Consider the following 12,760-nt stretch of genomic DNA (forward strand, 5'->3'; position numbering starts at 1 on the left):
AACACACAGTCATCTGAAGAAAAAGATGATCTATGATGGGATCGGTGGTGTTTCTGGTTTTGCTCTTTTCATTTCTTCCGGCCCCAGCATCTTCAGGACTTGTGCGTGGGCACTTCTTATTCATGTCTACAAAATCTCCCTGCCTTGGTGAAAACTGTAGGGGAAAAGGCCTTCCTGGGTGGGCTCAAGCCCTGCCCAAGGTGCTGAGGAACCAGGGTGGGGAGCACTCTGCACCGCCACTGCAGAGCCAACCTCCGGACCTCGGGGTACTCTCCAGTAATGTAACTGCAATGTCCCGGTTTGCCTTCAGAAATTAGTTGTAAATTACTTCCGATGTGAAACCCTACCTCAGACATTTCCATTGTGGTTTCTAAAGATTTTAAACAAAACCCATTTACCTCCCTAACCTGATCAGAAGTTTCTACCCAATGGGAGAGGTTTGCTGGGCAGCATCGCCCACATATCACCGCCCATCTCCAATCACTCGGCTGGTGGCAAGGGACATTCCAAGGCTATAGTGTGTGGGGGGGATCACTCCATGGGGGTGCAGCCTGACACCCCAGGCTGCCTCTTGGAGGGAATAGCTTTGGGGGGGCACGGCTGCCTCCCAGGCCTACACCCCCCAGCTGCAAATGGGAGCTGATCTCAGAGTGGGGGGAGGTGTATAGACAGCTCCTGGGTCTTGCAGGCCCACAGCCCAGGCTGGGACAGGCAGCAGATGGCACCGGCCCTGCACGGGTACCTCACAGGCCCAAGGCCCAGGCCGCTGTGGGCAGCTGAATGCGCCGGCCATGCGCGGTTGCCTCCCAGACCCAGGGCCAGGGCCTCCGCGGGCAGCTGATCGTGCCTGCGTGTGCGGGCGCCTCCCAGACCCACAGCCCTGGCCTCCGTGGGCAGCTGATGGCGCCAGCCCAGTGCGGGCGCCTCCCAGACCCAGGGCCAGGGCCTCCACGGGCAGCTGATCGCACCGGCATGTGCAGGCACCTCCCAGACCCACAGCCCGGGTCGGGGTGGGCAGCTGATCGTGCAGGCCGTGTGCAGGCGCCTCCCAGACCCACGGCCCAGGCCTCCGCTTGCAGCTGATCGCGCCGGCTATGTGTGGGCGCCTCCCAGACCCACAGCCCTGGCCTCTGTGGGCAGCTGATCACGCCGGCCCAGTACTGGCGCCTCCCAGACTCACGGCCAGGTTCAGGGCTAGGTGAGGATCTGGCCGGAGGGAAAAGCCGCCTCCCAGCCAACAGGCTGGGCTGCTCGCTGCCTGCTCTCAGCGGCGCCTTCCCTGGGACTGGGGGACTCCTGCAGGCCTGAGAGGACTGGGCACCGCCATCTTGTGTCTATGGGCGCCGCCATTTTTGTCACAGAGTGATGGCTAATTTGCATATTACTCTTTTATTAGGTAGGCTAATCATAATACTCATGGCATATTAATGTCATGGTAAGTGCTTTAACTCACATTAATTTAACTTGCCTTCACTTCAATCCTATGAGGATTGTACTATAATTTCCCCATTTTTATTTACTTATATTTCATATTTTTATTGATTTTTTTAGAAAGAGAAAGTTGAGAAGAAGAGAAAAACATTGATGTAACAGCAAAACATTGATCAGCTGCCTCCTGCACACCCGCTACAAAGAATGGATGGAGCCCGCAATCTGGGCATGTGCCCTGACTGGGAATTGAACCAGTAACAGTTCGGTGCATGGACACGCCCAACCAAATGAGCCACACAGGCCAAGGCTTTCCCATTTTATAGAAGAGGAAAGTGAAGCTTAAAGAAGGTAAGCAAGTGATTTGCTTCTATTATTCAAACCAAGAGGGCTATGACTTGAACCCAGATCTCTTGGACTCCAAAACCTATGTCCTTAACCTCTATTCTATATGGTTACATGTATATTTCAGAGTGTGATCATTATTAAGCAGAGGAATTATTAATGGCCTTAAAAAGAAATTCATTAAGTTACTGGCAACCAAGACTCTAATGTTTATCTAATCCCATATATTTTATGGGATTTATTTTATATACATATAAATTTTACATATATATTATGTAGTTAGATCTCTATCCCCATACCTCCTCTCAGGGTTACCAGCCTGGAATATATCCTTCTTTTCTATGCTCCTACTACTATCCTGATAGTAGTCTGATAGATAACAGTGTGATAGATAGGCTTTCAGGTTAGTTGTTTTCATAAAAATTCGATTACCTATAAGATTATCCTCACAGATCTTTTTTCAAGTAAAAATATTAGGGAAGTATAGAGCAGGGACATGAATGATATTTTATTTACTCAGTATTTATTAGCACATTAAAATGGCCTTGATTTAAGGTAAACCATTCAAATCCTAATCTGTATATTTCAAAGGTTTTGACATATTGCCATCATATTTTGACAATAAAGACTTTGTAATACCAAAGCAGGCCTATCCCTGACTTTACCACTAACCAGATGAGTTCAAGTGCAGTGGGCCTTTGAAGAATCTAGCTGTCTGCCAAGCTAAGACAATCCTGTTAAAGAATCAAATATCATGCTCTGGGCATAACAGAGATCCTCACTGTCCCAATATTGGCTCTGGAAGTTAAGGACTACCTGTAATGTCAAGAAAATCATGTAATACTCACTAGTAATCACTCACCTTTTGACCTGGTAATCCAGGCAACCCAGGATTTCCATGTGGTCCTGGTATGCCCTGCAAATAGTAAAAGAGTCAGATCATGCTTAGAATAAATCCAGATATAAATAACAGGCAGTGTTTATTCTAACATTCAAATAATATTACAAACTATAATTTCATTAAAATGAATATTTCATTTTTTTACAAAGTCTGTTATATTTTCTGAGAACTTGAATATTTTCGTCTGAGCTACACTAATTATAGAGTAGAAGTGTCCTTTCTACCTTTTGCTTCAGAACATTGCCTTGAGGTGTTTACCTCCCTCAGGTACCTACCCTATCTCCAGCCATATTGCTTAGAGCAGTGGTTGGCAAACTCATTAGTCAACAGAGCCAAATATCAACAGTACAACGATTGAAATTTCATTTGAGAGCCAAATTTTTTAAACTTAAACTTCTTCTAATGCCACTTCTTCAAAATAGACTCGCCCAGGCCGTGGTATTTTGTGGAAGAGCCACACTCAAGGGGCCAAAGAGCCGCATATGGCTCATGAGCCGCAGTTTGCCGACCACGACCACGGGCTTAGAGCTATTTCTAAAAGCCCTGCAGAGTAAGAAGCCTAAAAATAACAAAGTTCAATTGTTTTATTACTCTCCTCTCAACACATGTTAACTCTTTGTGCACCTAGGTTTTTGCTTATGCTATTATATATGCCTTAAAGAGTTACTTCATTTAATCGGTTCCCTACACCTACCTACCCAAATCTTTTTGAGCTCTCACCTCACTTTTAAATCCTGGCTACACCAGCAGGAAGTGATTCTCTCTCCAACTAACTTCCATAGAAACTGCTGCATGTAAAATTCATTTGCAATTAATTATATGTTGCTTGGAGACATTTCTTATACTGTCCCAATCTGTTACTTAAATATTTTATTCCCATTTTAACTACCTTATGATGCATGCTGATAAGTTCTAGGATTGTGAATTCTTTGAAAAGAGACTGTTCTAAATATTATCAATGTAGTACTTAGCACATATTAGCCATTCAATTAATGTTTGCTAATTTAAATTTAATAATTGCTTCTATTTACTGAGTACAAATGATGTGCGAATAACTGTATTAATACTTTATATTTCTTATTTCTAATTCTTACAACAACCCTGCAAGGAGGTTATTTTTACTCGCCCTTAGAAATGAGGAAACTTAACCAGCAAGTAGATGATCTAAGATTCGCTCCACAAAGCCTTCCAGATCTCTAGGCTCCCTATATTCATTTAAGTTTGCTATCCACCTGTGCTCTTCAGCCATACATCTACTTAACACATAACATATAGTTAATAATTATTTATTTATCTGTCTTTTCAATTCTGAATTAATAAGAGCATTAAAGAATTTCTGTCAGCAATGCAAATATTGAAGTTATATGTATAAGATTAACATTAAAAGAAAAAAGATTAGATTTCATGACACATGTCCTTTGTAACCTGCAAAAAATAAATTTTGATAAAGTAGATAGAAAAATTTGTGTGGAGTAACAAATGAGTTGTTGTAGATATAAAAGCAATGGATATAAACTATTATTTCACAAAGCTTAGCAGCACAAAAGTGAGCCAGGACAATAACTTTAGAAAAAATTAATATCAATGAAAGTTTGGGATTTTTAAAAACAAGGAGAATTTGTTGGTCATTGTCAAATGAAATAAAACCTATGGAGAGAAGAAATGTACAGTCACAGGTTTTAAGTTAAATAACTGAGTGGAGACAAAATTAGGAACGCAAATGTAATTGTTAGCCTTGAGAAGAGAAATACTGTTCCCTCCTTAAAGGAAAGAGGGTTGGACAAATAAATGGGAAAAAAAAGATGGAAATTAGGGAAGGAAAGTGCTGTATCATGAGGAAAGATGGGAATTCAGAAACTGAAGGTCATGCTGTGGGAGAACAGTCTTCGTAGTGGAGAGAGAATACAATTCTTGCAAAGATGGACTGGGTCCCCCACAGAAGTGGATCCATCATCTCCTGACAGAGAAGGAGGAGGATGGAATGGTTTCCAGGCAGGAGACAGTAAACAGGTTTTAGAAGTCATTCTGGGAGGAGTGTGATAGGTCATCAAGTGCCGAGAAATAGAAGAAACAGTAAATAACCGCTGGAGCCCAGTGAGCATTCATCTCCCCTCGGATGGACAAGAGTTTGATGTGACCATGGATAACTTAATGTAATATTTAGGGTGATTTTTCTTTAACATTGTGTGTAGGATAAAAATCAGGCTAGAAAGAAAGTGGATTCTATACGGCATTTGCATTTGTCTTTGTAACACACAGTCATGGTTCTTTTTCTGGCACTTTGAAGAATTTCTGTCAGTAAAAGACCAAATTTATTTTCCAGTTTGAAAGAAACTAATTCTAACAGAGCAATGCATCTTTGGTTGGACCTGTGTAATGTCAGAAACTACGCTGATCCTTGAGGCCGCGTTTTTCCTCAGGACAGTGATTTTTCTAGTCAATGGCTCCAGTATTTTCCACTATGTAATCCAGGAATGCACTATTTTAAGGCAGCCCACTCCTCTTCATTTCCCAAAGTAAATGAGCTCCACCTTGGACGATCAACTACAGAGGAGATCGCTTTATAACTGAGAGTAACGTCGCAAGTAGCACCTGAACAGCCACTAATCCAGGAATTTGATCACCTTTCTTGGGCATGTGCACAGAGAATGCTCTTGCTGGGCGTTTATACTCAGATAAACAAGCCACACGTGTTCCTAAGCGTCTCTCCAATTGGCAAAGGCACGGCTAAGTTTGAAGATCCAGGCAGGTTTCCAAAGGAAGTACATACTGTACAATACTAGGAAGAAACGTACTGGAAAATTATTCATTCCAACAGCATGTGGGAAATGGAACCGATCTACTCACCCGTGGGCCTCTCTTTCCTGAGGGACCTGGGATACCGGCTGGACCAGGTGGACCCTGGGAACACAAAATGCCAAGATATTAGGCATCATAGGCACAACTTTTCTCACACGTTTTATTAACATTCTCAATTGAGGGCTCTTTTTCAGTCCCCAGTTACGAGCTGATGATGATTTCAAAGTAACATGAATCCCCTCAACCCTAATCAGCAGGGCTGAGAGTTGAAACTCAAGTGTCCCCTTTAATCTGGCCAGAAATGGCATCAGGAAGTCTATGACTTATGGTTACAGACGCTGTGTTTGTTTTTTTACAGGGACCATAACTAGTAGTTTTGTGGGTGAATTTTTACCTAAATTTACTTTTACTACTGAAAGAGGAATTCAATTTAGGGTTTGGAGACCAACAATGACAGGTTTTTCCAAACACGTTTCAAAAGAAGACTTGCCTTGAGAAATTAAAGCACTGACCATTTTATGTTCCTTTAAAAGACTTATACTAAAGACATGTGTAATGTGTTAAACTGTTATAATGAGACACTTCTAGCATATTTGGCAATAAATCTGCCTTACACAAAGCACAGCATACCAGGAGGTCACTGATAGAGTTAAATGGTCTGTGAAACAAAGTATGGGAGCAAAAACTGATAGAATTTTTAAGTGTTCTGGGTTCTTTAGATGTGATTAAATGTATCAAATAGGAAATTACTTCTTTGCTTTCTGATATAATGCCTTAAGGTCAACTTTTTTACTTACTTTAAGAATCAATTTTGGAAGAATAAATGTTAATTGGGTGTGGTTAGTACATATTCATCTGTTCATTCATTTCATTGTTATTGAACACTCTGCTGAAATGGCATTATTCTTGGTGTCTATGGAGCATACACATTTTCCGTTTTATAAATATTCATTCATTATTGCAATAAAAAATAGTATGAGCTTTAAAATTAGACATATCAATGCTAAAATACTAGCTTTACCTTTAACATTAGCAAATAGCATGACCTAATATTCCTCTTTTTATGTAGAATTTTTTTCTCTTTGAAACTTTCTTCTTTATTGATATTATAGTCATTTTGCAGTTTTCTAATGCTCTTTATATATGTTAAACTGTCTGCTTTTTTTAAATTTTGTTTTTTCCATTTCCTACCCCCTAACTTGAAAAAAAGTCTCTCATGCAATTCATAATATAGAGATAGAAGTATTATTTATAGTCAATCCCAAACTGAGGAAATTCTCCTTCCGGAGCCATTCAAATGTCCTAAGAGCTATTATTAGATTACTAGCTCCCACCAAAAAATTTCACTTTTTTAAAAATTAAAATTCTTTTCAAATTAGTTCTGGTTCTACTATTATAATCAGAAGTTAAAAGCTGTTGATTTGAATTGGTATCCCCCAAAATGAGATCTAAAAAATGAAAAATGAAATGGAAAATTAAAACAAATATCTTACTTTGGTTTATTGCCTTATCACACTACTTTGTGACAAAAGAAAACGCAATTCATTCATATTATAAAAGCAGTTAACATAGAATTTAATAATAGATACTGGAGAGTAAAAGTATACTTTATATTGTGATTAAAATATTTGAGTTGTTTAATAAGCACTAGATAAAATAGATTTTAACTTATCTTCACAATTTTTCACTTCCAAATCTTTGAGACCAGGTTATAAATGGGCACTTTCTAAAGACCATAGAAGCAAAGTAATTTTATATGGCATGACTTTTTGGAGGAGAATAAATTATTTTCTATAAATAAAGTTACATGTTAGAAAAAGCTCTTTATCTTTCAGATTATTGATTATTAAGAGAATAATTCAATTACAAGAGCAATGGTTTTGCAATTATTCAACCTAGATTCAAATTATGCCTCAATCATTTACTAGCTAAATGGCCTTGGACAAGTCCATTGCACTTTCTTAACCTTAGTTTCCTCATCTTTAAAATATTGATAATATCAGGGTTATTGTGAGCATTAAATATTTTTATATAAAATACCAGTGACTATGTTTGATATATAATAGTTAACCAGTAAACTATAGAGTTTTATGAGGCATAGCAAGCACTTAGTATTACTAATAATATTATTATTACTAGGGTAATATTACAGTAAGACAAATTTATTCACTACACCAATACTTCTAAGAGATAGCAATGCCTGGTCAATTAATCTTAGAGGTTCTGCATCTAAAATTCCTTGTTCTGCATCTCAAATTCCTTTTTAAATTCATTTACTCACTCAATAAACATTAGTAAGCATCAAGTGCTCCTGAAGCTTACAGTCTAGATAAAAAGACACATTAACAGATAAACACATAATTATACAGTTTACTTAGCTATGAAGAAGAAGAAAAGAGCAACCAAGTGAGAGTGACATAATGCATCTAATTTATATTGTGGTACCAGAGAAGGCTTCTCTGAGGAAGTGTTAAATTAGACCTAAAAGATGAATAGGATAAAATAATATCTACAAAATAGAGATAAAATGAATAAAGGTATGATTAAAACAAAACAAAAAAATAGCCTTATTAAAGAACTGAAAGAAAGCTATAGTGAAAGTAAGAAAAAATGGAACAAGATGAGGCTGCTTAGGTAAGCAGGGGCCAGATCACATCGATGTGAGTGAAACATTGATCAGCTGCCTCCTGCACACCCTGACCAGGGCTGCTGCCCGAAACCCAGGCATGTGACCTGACCACGAATCAAACCTTCCACCTTTCAGTGCACAGGACAATGCCCAGCCAACTGAGCCACACCAGCCAGGGTATGAAAAAGAGTCTTTGATTTATTCTAAGTGCTTCATTTTTTGGCCACTGAAGAGATAAGGCAGATAAATGACATGATCTGATTTATGTTTTAAAAAATCACTAGAGAATTTACATTAAAGATGGCAGAAAGAACATTTTTTAAACTACCCTCTCTCCCTCCCTCAAAACCCACTGAAAACAACAAAAAAAATATCAAAAGATGAAAACATCATCTCCGATGAAACAAGAAAGGAACCACAACCACAAACCACAAAATATGAAGATTATCTTCCAAATACTGAGAAACATTGGTGTAAGAAAAGATGTTGAGAGATGACCAAAAACAAAAAAACAAACAAAAACCCTCCTCAGACCTCAAACCTTGAACAGGCTACAGATGTCTAAAAGTATATCAGTCCTAAAAGTTCATTCCAACAATCCTTTGACTACAATGATGAGTTTTAAAGGAATGGGAAACCCGCAGGAGATATAATTCATGACTCAGTAAAGACCCAGTTCCAAACAGCCAAAAGTAAAGAAGGTACAAATTAACTGGAAGAACATGTCATGTTTATGATTTACAACCAAATCTCCTAACCTCAGGAGGTTTCTAGGAGCTAAAAGACAAGAGCAGATATCATCATATTTCTCCTCAGAGAGCCTGTGATACAAAGGGATTCACAACAAATTGCACATGAAATGAGGGGAGATATATTTCTGGTAGAGGACAAACTAAATATAAGATGGTATTTAAGGCAGCAAATTTGAATCTGTGTACCACTCCACATTACTTCCTTTTGCATGTACCTATACTATTCTAAAACAAATAGCAGCTCAGATAGAATAATCTTTATTTTAAAAATGACCAATAACTAGGAAGAAACCAGAAAGGGCCCTATGCATAGATATTGAGGTGAGGGGAAGTGTGAGGACAGAAATATAAATTAAAAGTGGAGGAAAAACATTCATGGGAGGAATTTCTCTATGAGAAAGGGTTCAGGCATATAGTTCACTATAGATTCAAAGAATTTAGAAATGCCAATTTTCTCTAAAAAGAGAGCTCAAAGAAAAGTTATGAGATAAAAATAAAACCAAGGTAATGAAATGTGAACCAGAAGAGCTTAAGAAAGAGCAAAAAGAGGCCATCCTATATAATAAAAGGCTAATATGTAAATTGTCCCCTCAACCACGAGTTTGATGGGGGGGGGGGGGGGTGGCCGGCCAACCTCTGGCTTCCCCTCCCCCCACAGCCAGCCTGATTAGCCTCAAATGGGGTGGGACGGCCAGACCCCACCTGTGCATGAATTCATGCACCGGGCCTCTAGTTACAGATGAAAGCCATGTCAGAAGCAATAAAAACTGATGAAAAAGAACTAAAAAAAAACCAAAAAACAATAAAGAAATATGGATGCAAGATAACTGAATCCACACAGAATGAAATAAGAAAGCAGCAGATAAACATGATTATAGAGAAGACAATAAATACTTCCATCACAAAGGACACTCAACATATGCATAGTGGTGTGCCTGAAGAAGAACATAAAAAAATGCAAAAGAAAAATGCTTGAAAACATAAGGGGAGACTTTTCTACTATAAATAAAAATAATCTTCACATCAAAGTGTACCAGAAAAAACTGACACAGGACCCAATAGGCTTATTGAACTTCAAAGACAAGGAAATAACCACATGGGGATACAGAGGAAGAAATGGTAACCTCTGAGTAGAAAATCAGGCTGCCCTCAGACTTCACAGTAACATCCACGTGGAGAAACAGTAGAACGATCCCTACAAAGTTCATCATTTTACCACCATTCAATCTCTCCTTAGCTTTCTAAAATCTACCTTTAGTCTGCTACACTATGCTGAAGTAGGATTCTCAAAGTTGAACTTTCCTTTAAAATACCACTTAAATCCTACCTTTCTTTTGCATTTTCACTGCTATCACCCTAATGTTCTAGTCTTGTAACATCAAGATAACAGAAATTTCCTGTCTGGACACTGCTATCAGACTGAATTCCTAATAATATGTCTGCTTAGAAGCCTACAAAATTCACCATTGAGAAGAGGAAGTTAGAATTATCAGTTTGACAAAACTCTCCACAACCTGAAATCTAGGTTGGGTCTTATATTTGTCTAACATTATTCAGCCTAGCATTGTAAAAGACTTTGAGCTTTAGAGGCAGAAAACCTGGCTCTATCAATCTATACTAATACTAATCTCATGTTGTCACAAGATAGCTGTCACAAGATGGCTGTGTGTACAGCAAAGGCAGGGCCCAGTGGCCACTCTGCACAGTAAGGCCTGGGGGTCCCACATGCGGAGGAGGCGGGTCCTGGTGGAGGAGGTGGGTTGCCGCAGGGCAGGACAGTTGTGAGAGATCAGGCCAGCAGGGGAGGGCAGTTGGGGGCAATCAGGCTGGCAGGGGAGGGCAGTTGGGGGTGATCAGGCAGGCAGGCAGGTGAGCAGGTAGGAGCTAGCGGTCCCGGATTGTGAGAGGGATATCCGACTGCCATTGGGCCTAAACCGGCAGTCGGACATCCCCCGAGGGGTCCCAGATTGGAGAGGGTGCAGGCTGGGCTAAGGGACACCCCCTCCCCATGCACAAATTTTGTGCACCAGGCCTCTAGTTATTAATAATGTGGGATGGGCAAGTATATTAACTTCTCAGTACTTCAGTTTAGTCACCTAAAAAAATGAGAATACCAACCTTACAAAGTTATCCTATCTAATAATAGACAAATATGCAAATTGACCATACCTCTGACACATCCACAAGTCACACCCACAAGCCACGCCCACCATCCAATCAGAGCGAGCATGCAAATTAACCCAAACCAAGATGGCTACAGCCACAGAGAGCAAGGTTTCCTAGGTAACAGAGGAAGCCAAGCTTTCTGCCTGCCCTGGCCAGGCCTAAGCCTCCACTCAAGCTAAAAAATTTCAATTATAGAAGGTAAACAAATTCAAACAAATGGCAGCAGAATGGAGCTTGAGAGAGCAGGCCAGGGTTGCCGCCGGCAACAGGGGAAGCAAAGCTTTCCGCACACCCTGGCCGGGCCCACCCGCTTAAGGCAACAAAGTTTCAATTATAACCCCAACACAAATGGCTGCCGGCCTCTGAGGGAGCCCCAGGCTTGGCTCCGCTCCAGGCTACAAAGTTTCAATTGTAGAAGGAAAATAAATTCCAGATACCAGGGCCTCTGCTTTGGTTGCCAGGGGGCGTGGCCGGCCTGCAAACCACCACAGGCCCCTAGCTCAGGCCACCCCACACCCCAAGGGAATCCCCACCTGATCCAGGATGCCCTTCAGGGCAAACCAGCTGGCCCCCACCCCTGTACCAGGCCGCTATCCTATCTAATAAAAGAGTAATCTGCAGATTGATCATCACTGCAATACACAATATCGCTGCCCCCATGTGGTCAAAGATCCTGCCCCCATGTGGACACAAGATCGCCACCACAAGATGGCCAGCAGGAGAGGGCAGTTGGGAGGCACCCGGCCTGCAAGGGAGGGCAGTTGAGAGGGACCAAGTCTGCAAGGGAGGGCAGTTGGAGGTGATCAACCCTGCAGGAGAGGGCAATTAGGGGTGACCAGGCCAGCAGAGGAGGGAAGTTGGGGGCAAACAGGCTGGCAGCAGAGTGGTTAGGGGGTGATCAGGCTGGCAGGCAGAAGCGGTTAGGGGCAATCAGGAAGGCAGGCAGGCAAGCAGTTGGGAGCCAGCAGTCCTGGATTGTGAGAGGGATGTCCGACTGCCCGTTTAGGCCCGATCCCTTGAGGGGTCCCATATTGGCAAGGGTACAGGCTGGGCTGAGGGACAACCCCCCTCCATGCACGAATTTCGTGCACCGGGCCTCTAGTTTTAAGATAAGATAATGGAAAGGGTATGCAGAGTGTCTGCCACAAGATAAAAACTCAATAAATGATAGCTATCATGCTCTTTTTTTCCTATATAAAAATATACTAGTCCCTATCACTTACCAAAATCATATCTATTCTTTGAAGCCTAGGTTATAACTAACTTTGTCCACAAGAACTTATCCTGAACAGCTCAGCCTTAAGTGAACTTTCATAGAGATACTCTCAAAAATATGTTTCTTACCTTTGATCGTATTTACCCTACACATTTAGTTTGTATCTCTCAGTGGCATTTATTTTACTTTACTATGAGATGTAGTTATAAATGTACTTCTTATTGCCCCATTATTGAAATTTAAGCCCCTTCTGAGCAGTGACTATGTTATGCATACTCTCTGTTCCTGCTTTGCCCATAGTAGAGACTAAGTAAATATCTGTTGAGTATTATTGTTTCACTTACCAATGTTGAAATGACTATTTTGGGTTTTATAGAAAAGATTAATGTTCATCTCATCATACTGACTTTTTCTGAAGAATTGTTTCCATAACCATTTGCTTAATATGACCTTCCCATTATGTTGGTAGTTGTCATAACTCAGAAGAGTTTATTTCTCTATAATAATATATTATTCAGATTTTA

General features: G+C 40.6%; 1 protein-coding gene across 1 annotated transcript in view; it reads right to left on the bottom strand.

The window, feature by feature from the left end:
- The window catches only part of COL24A1 (collagen type XXIV alpha 1 chain), a 318,617-nt gene that overhangs the window by 274,099 nt on the left and 31,758 nt on the right, over positions 1 to 12,760 (bottom strand). Inside the window, exons 4-5 of the mRNA XM_054721397.1 lie at positions 5,522 to 5,575; positions 2,636 to 2,689 (exon numbers count right to left, since the gene is read on the bottom strand). Of these exons, the coding sequence (XP_054577372.1) occupies positions 2,636 to 2,689; positions 5,522 to 5,575 (108 nt within the window). The remainder of the gene's footprint in view (positions 1 to 2,635; positions 2,690 to 5,521; positions 5,576 to 12,760) is intronic.

The sequence above is a fragment of the Eptesicus fuscus genome, chromosome 9 (genome assembly GCF_027574615.1).
Source record: "Eptesicus fuscus isolate TK198812 chromosome 9, DD_ASM_mEF_20220401, whole genome shotgun sequence".
NCBI classification, from domain to species: domain Eukaryota; kingdom Metazoa; phylum Chordata; class Mammalia; order Chiroptera; family Vespertilionidae; genus Eptesicus; species Eptesicus fuscus.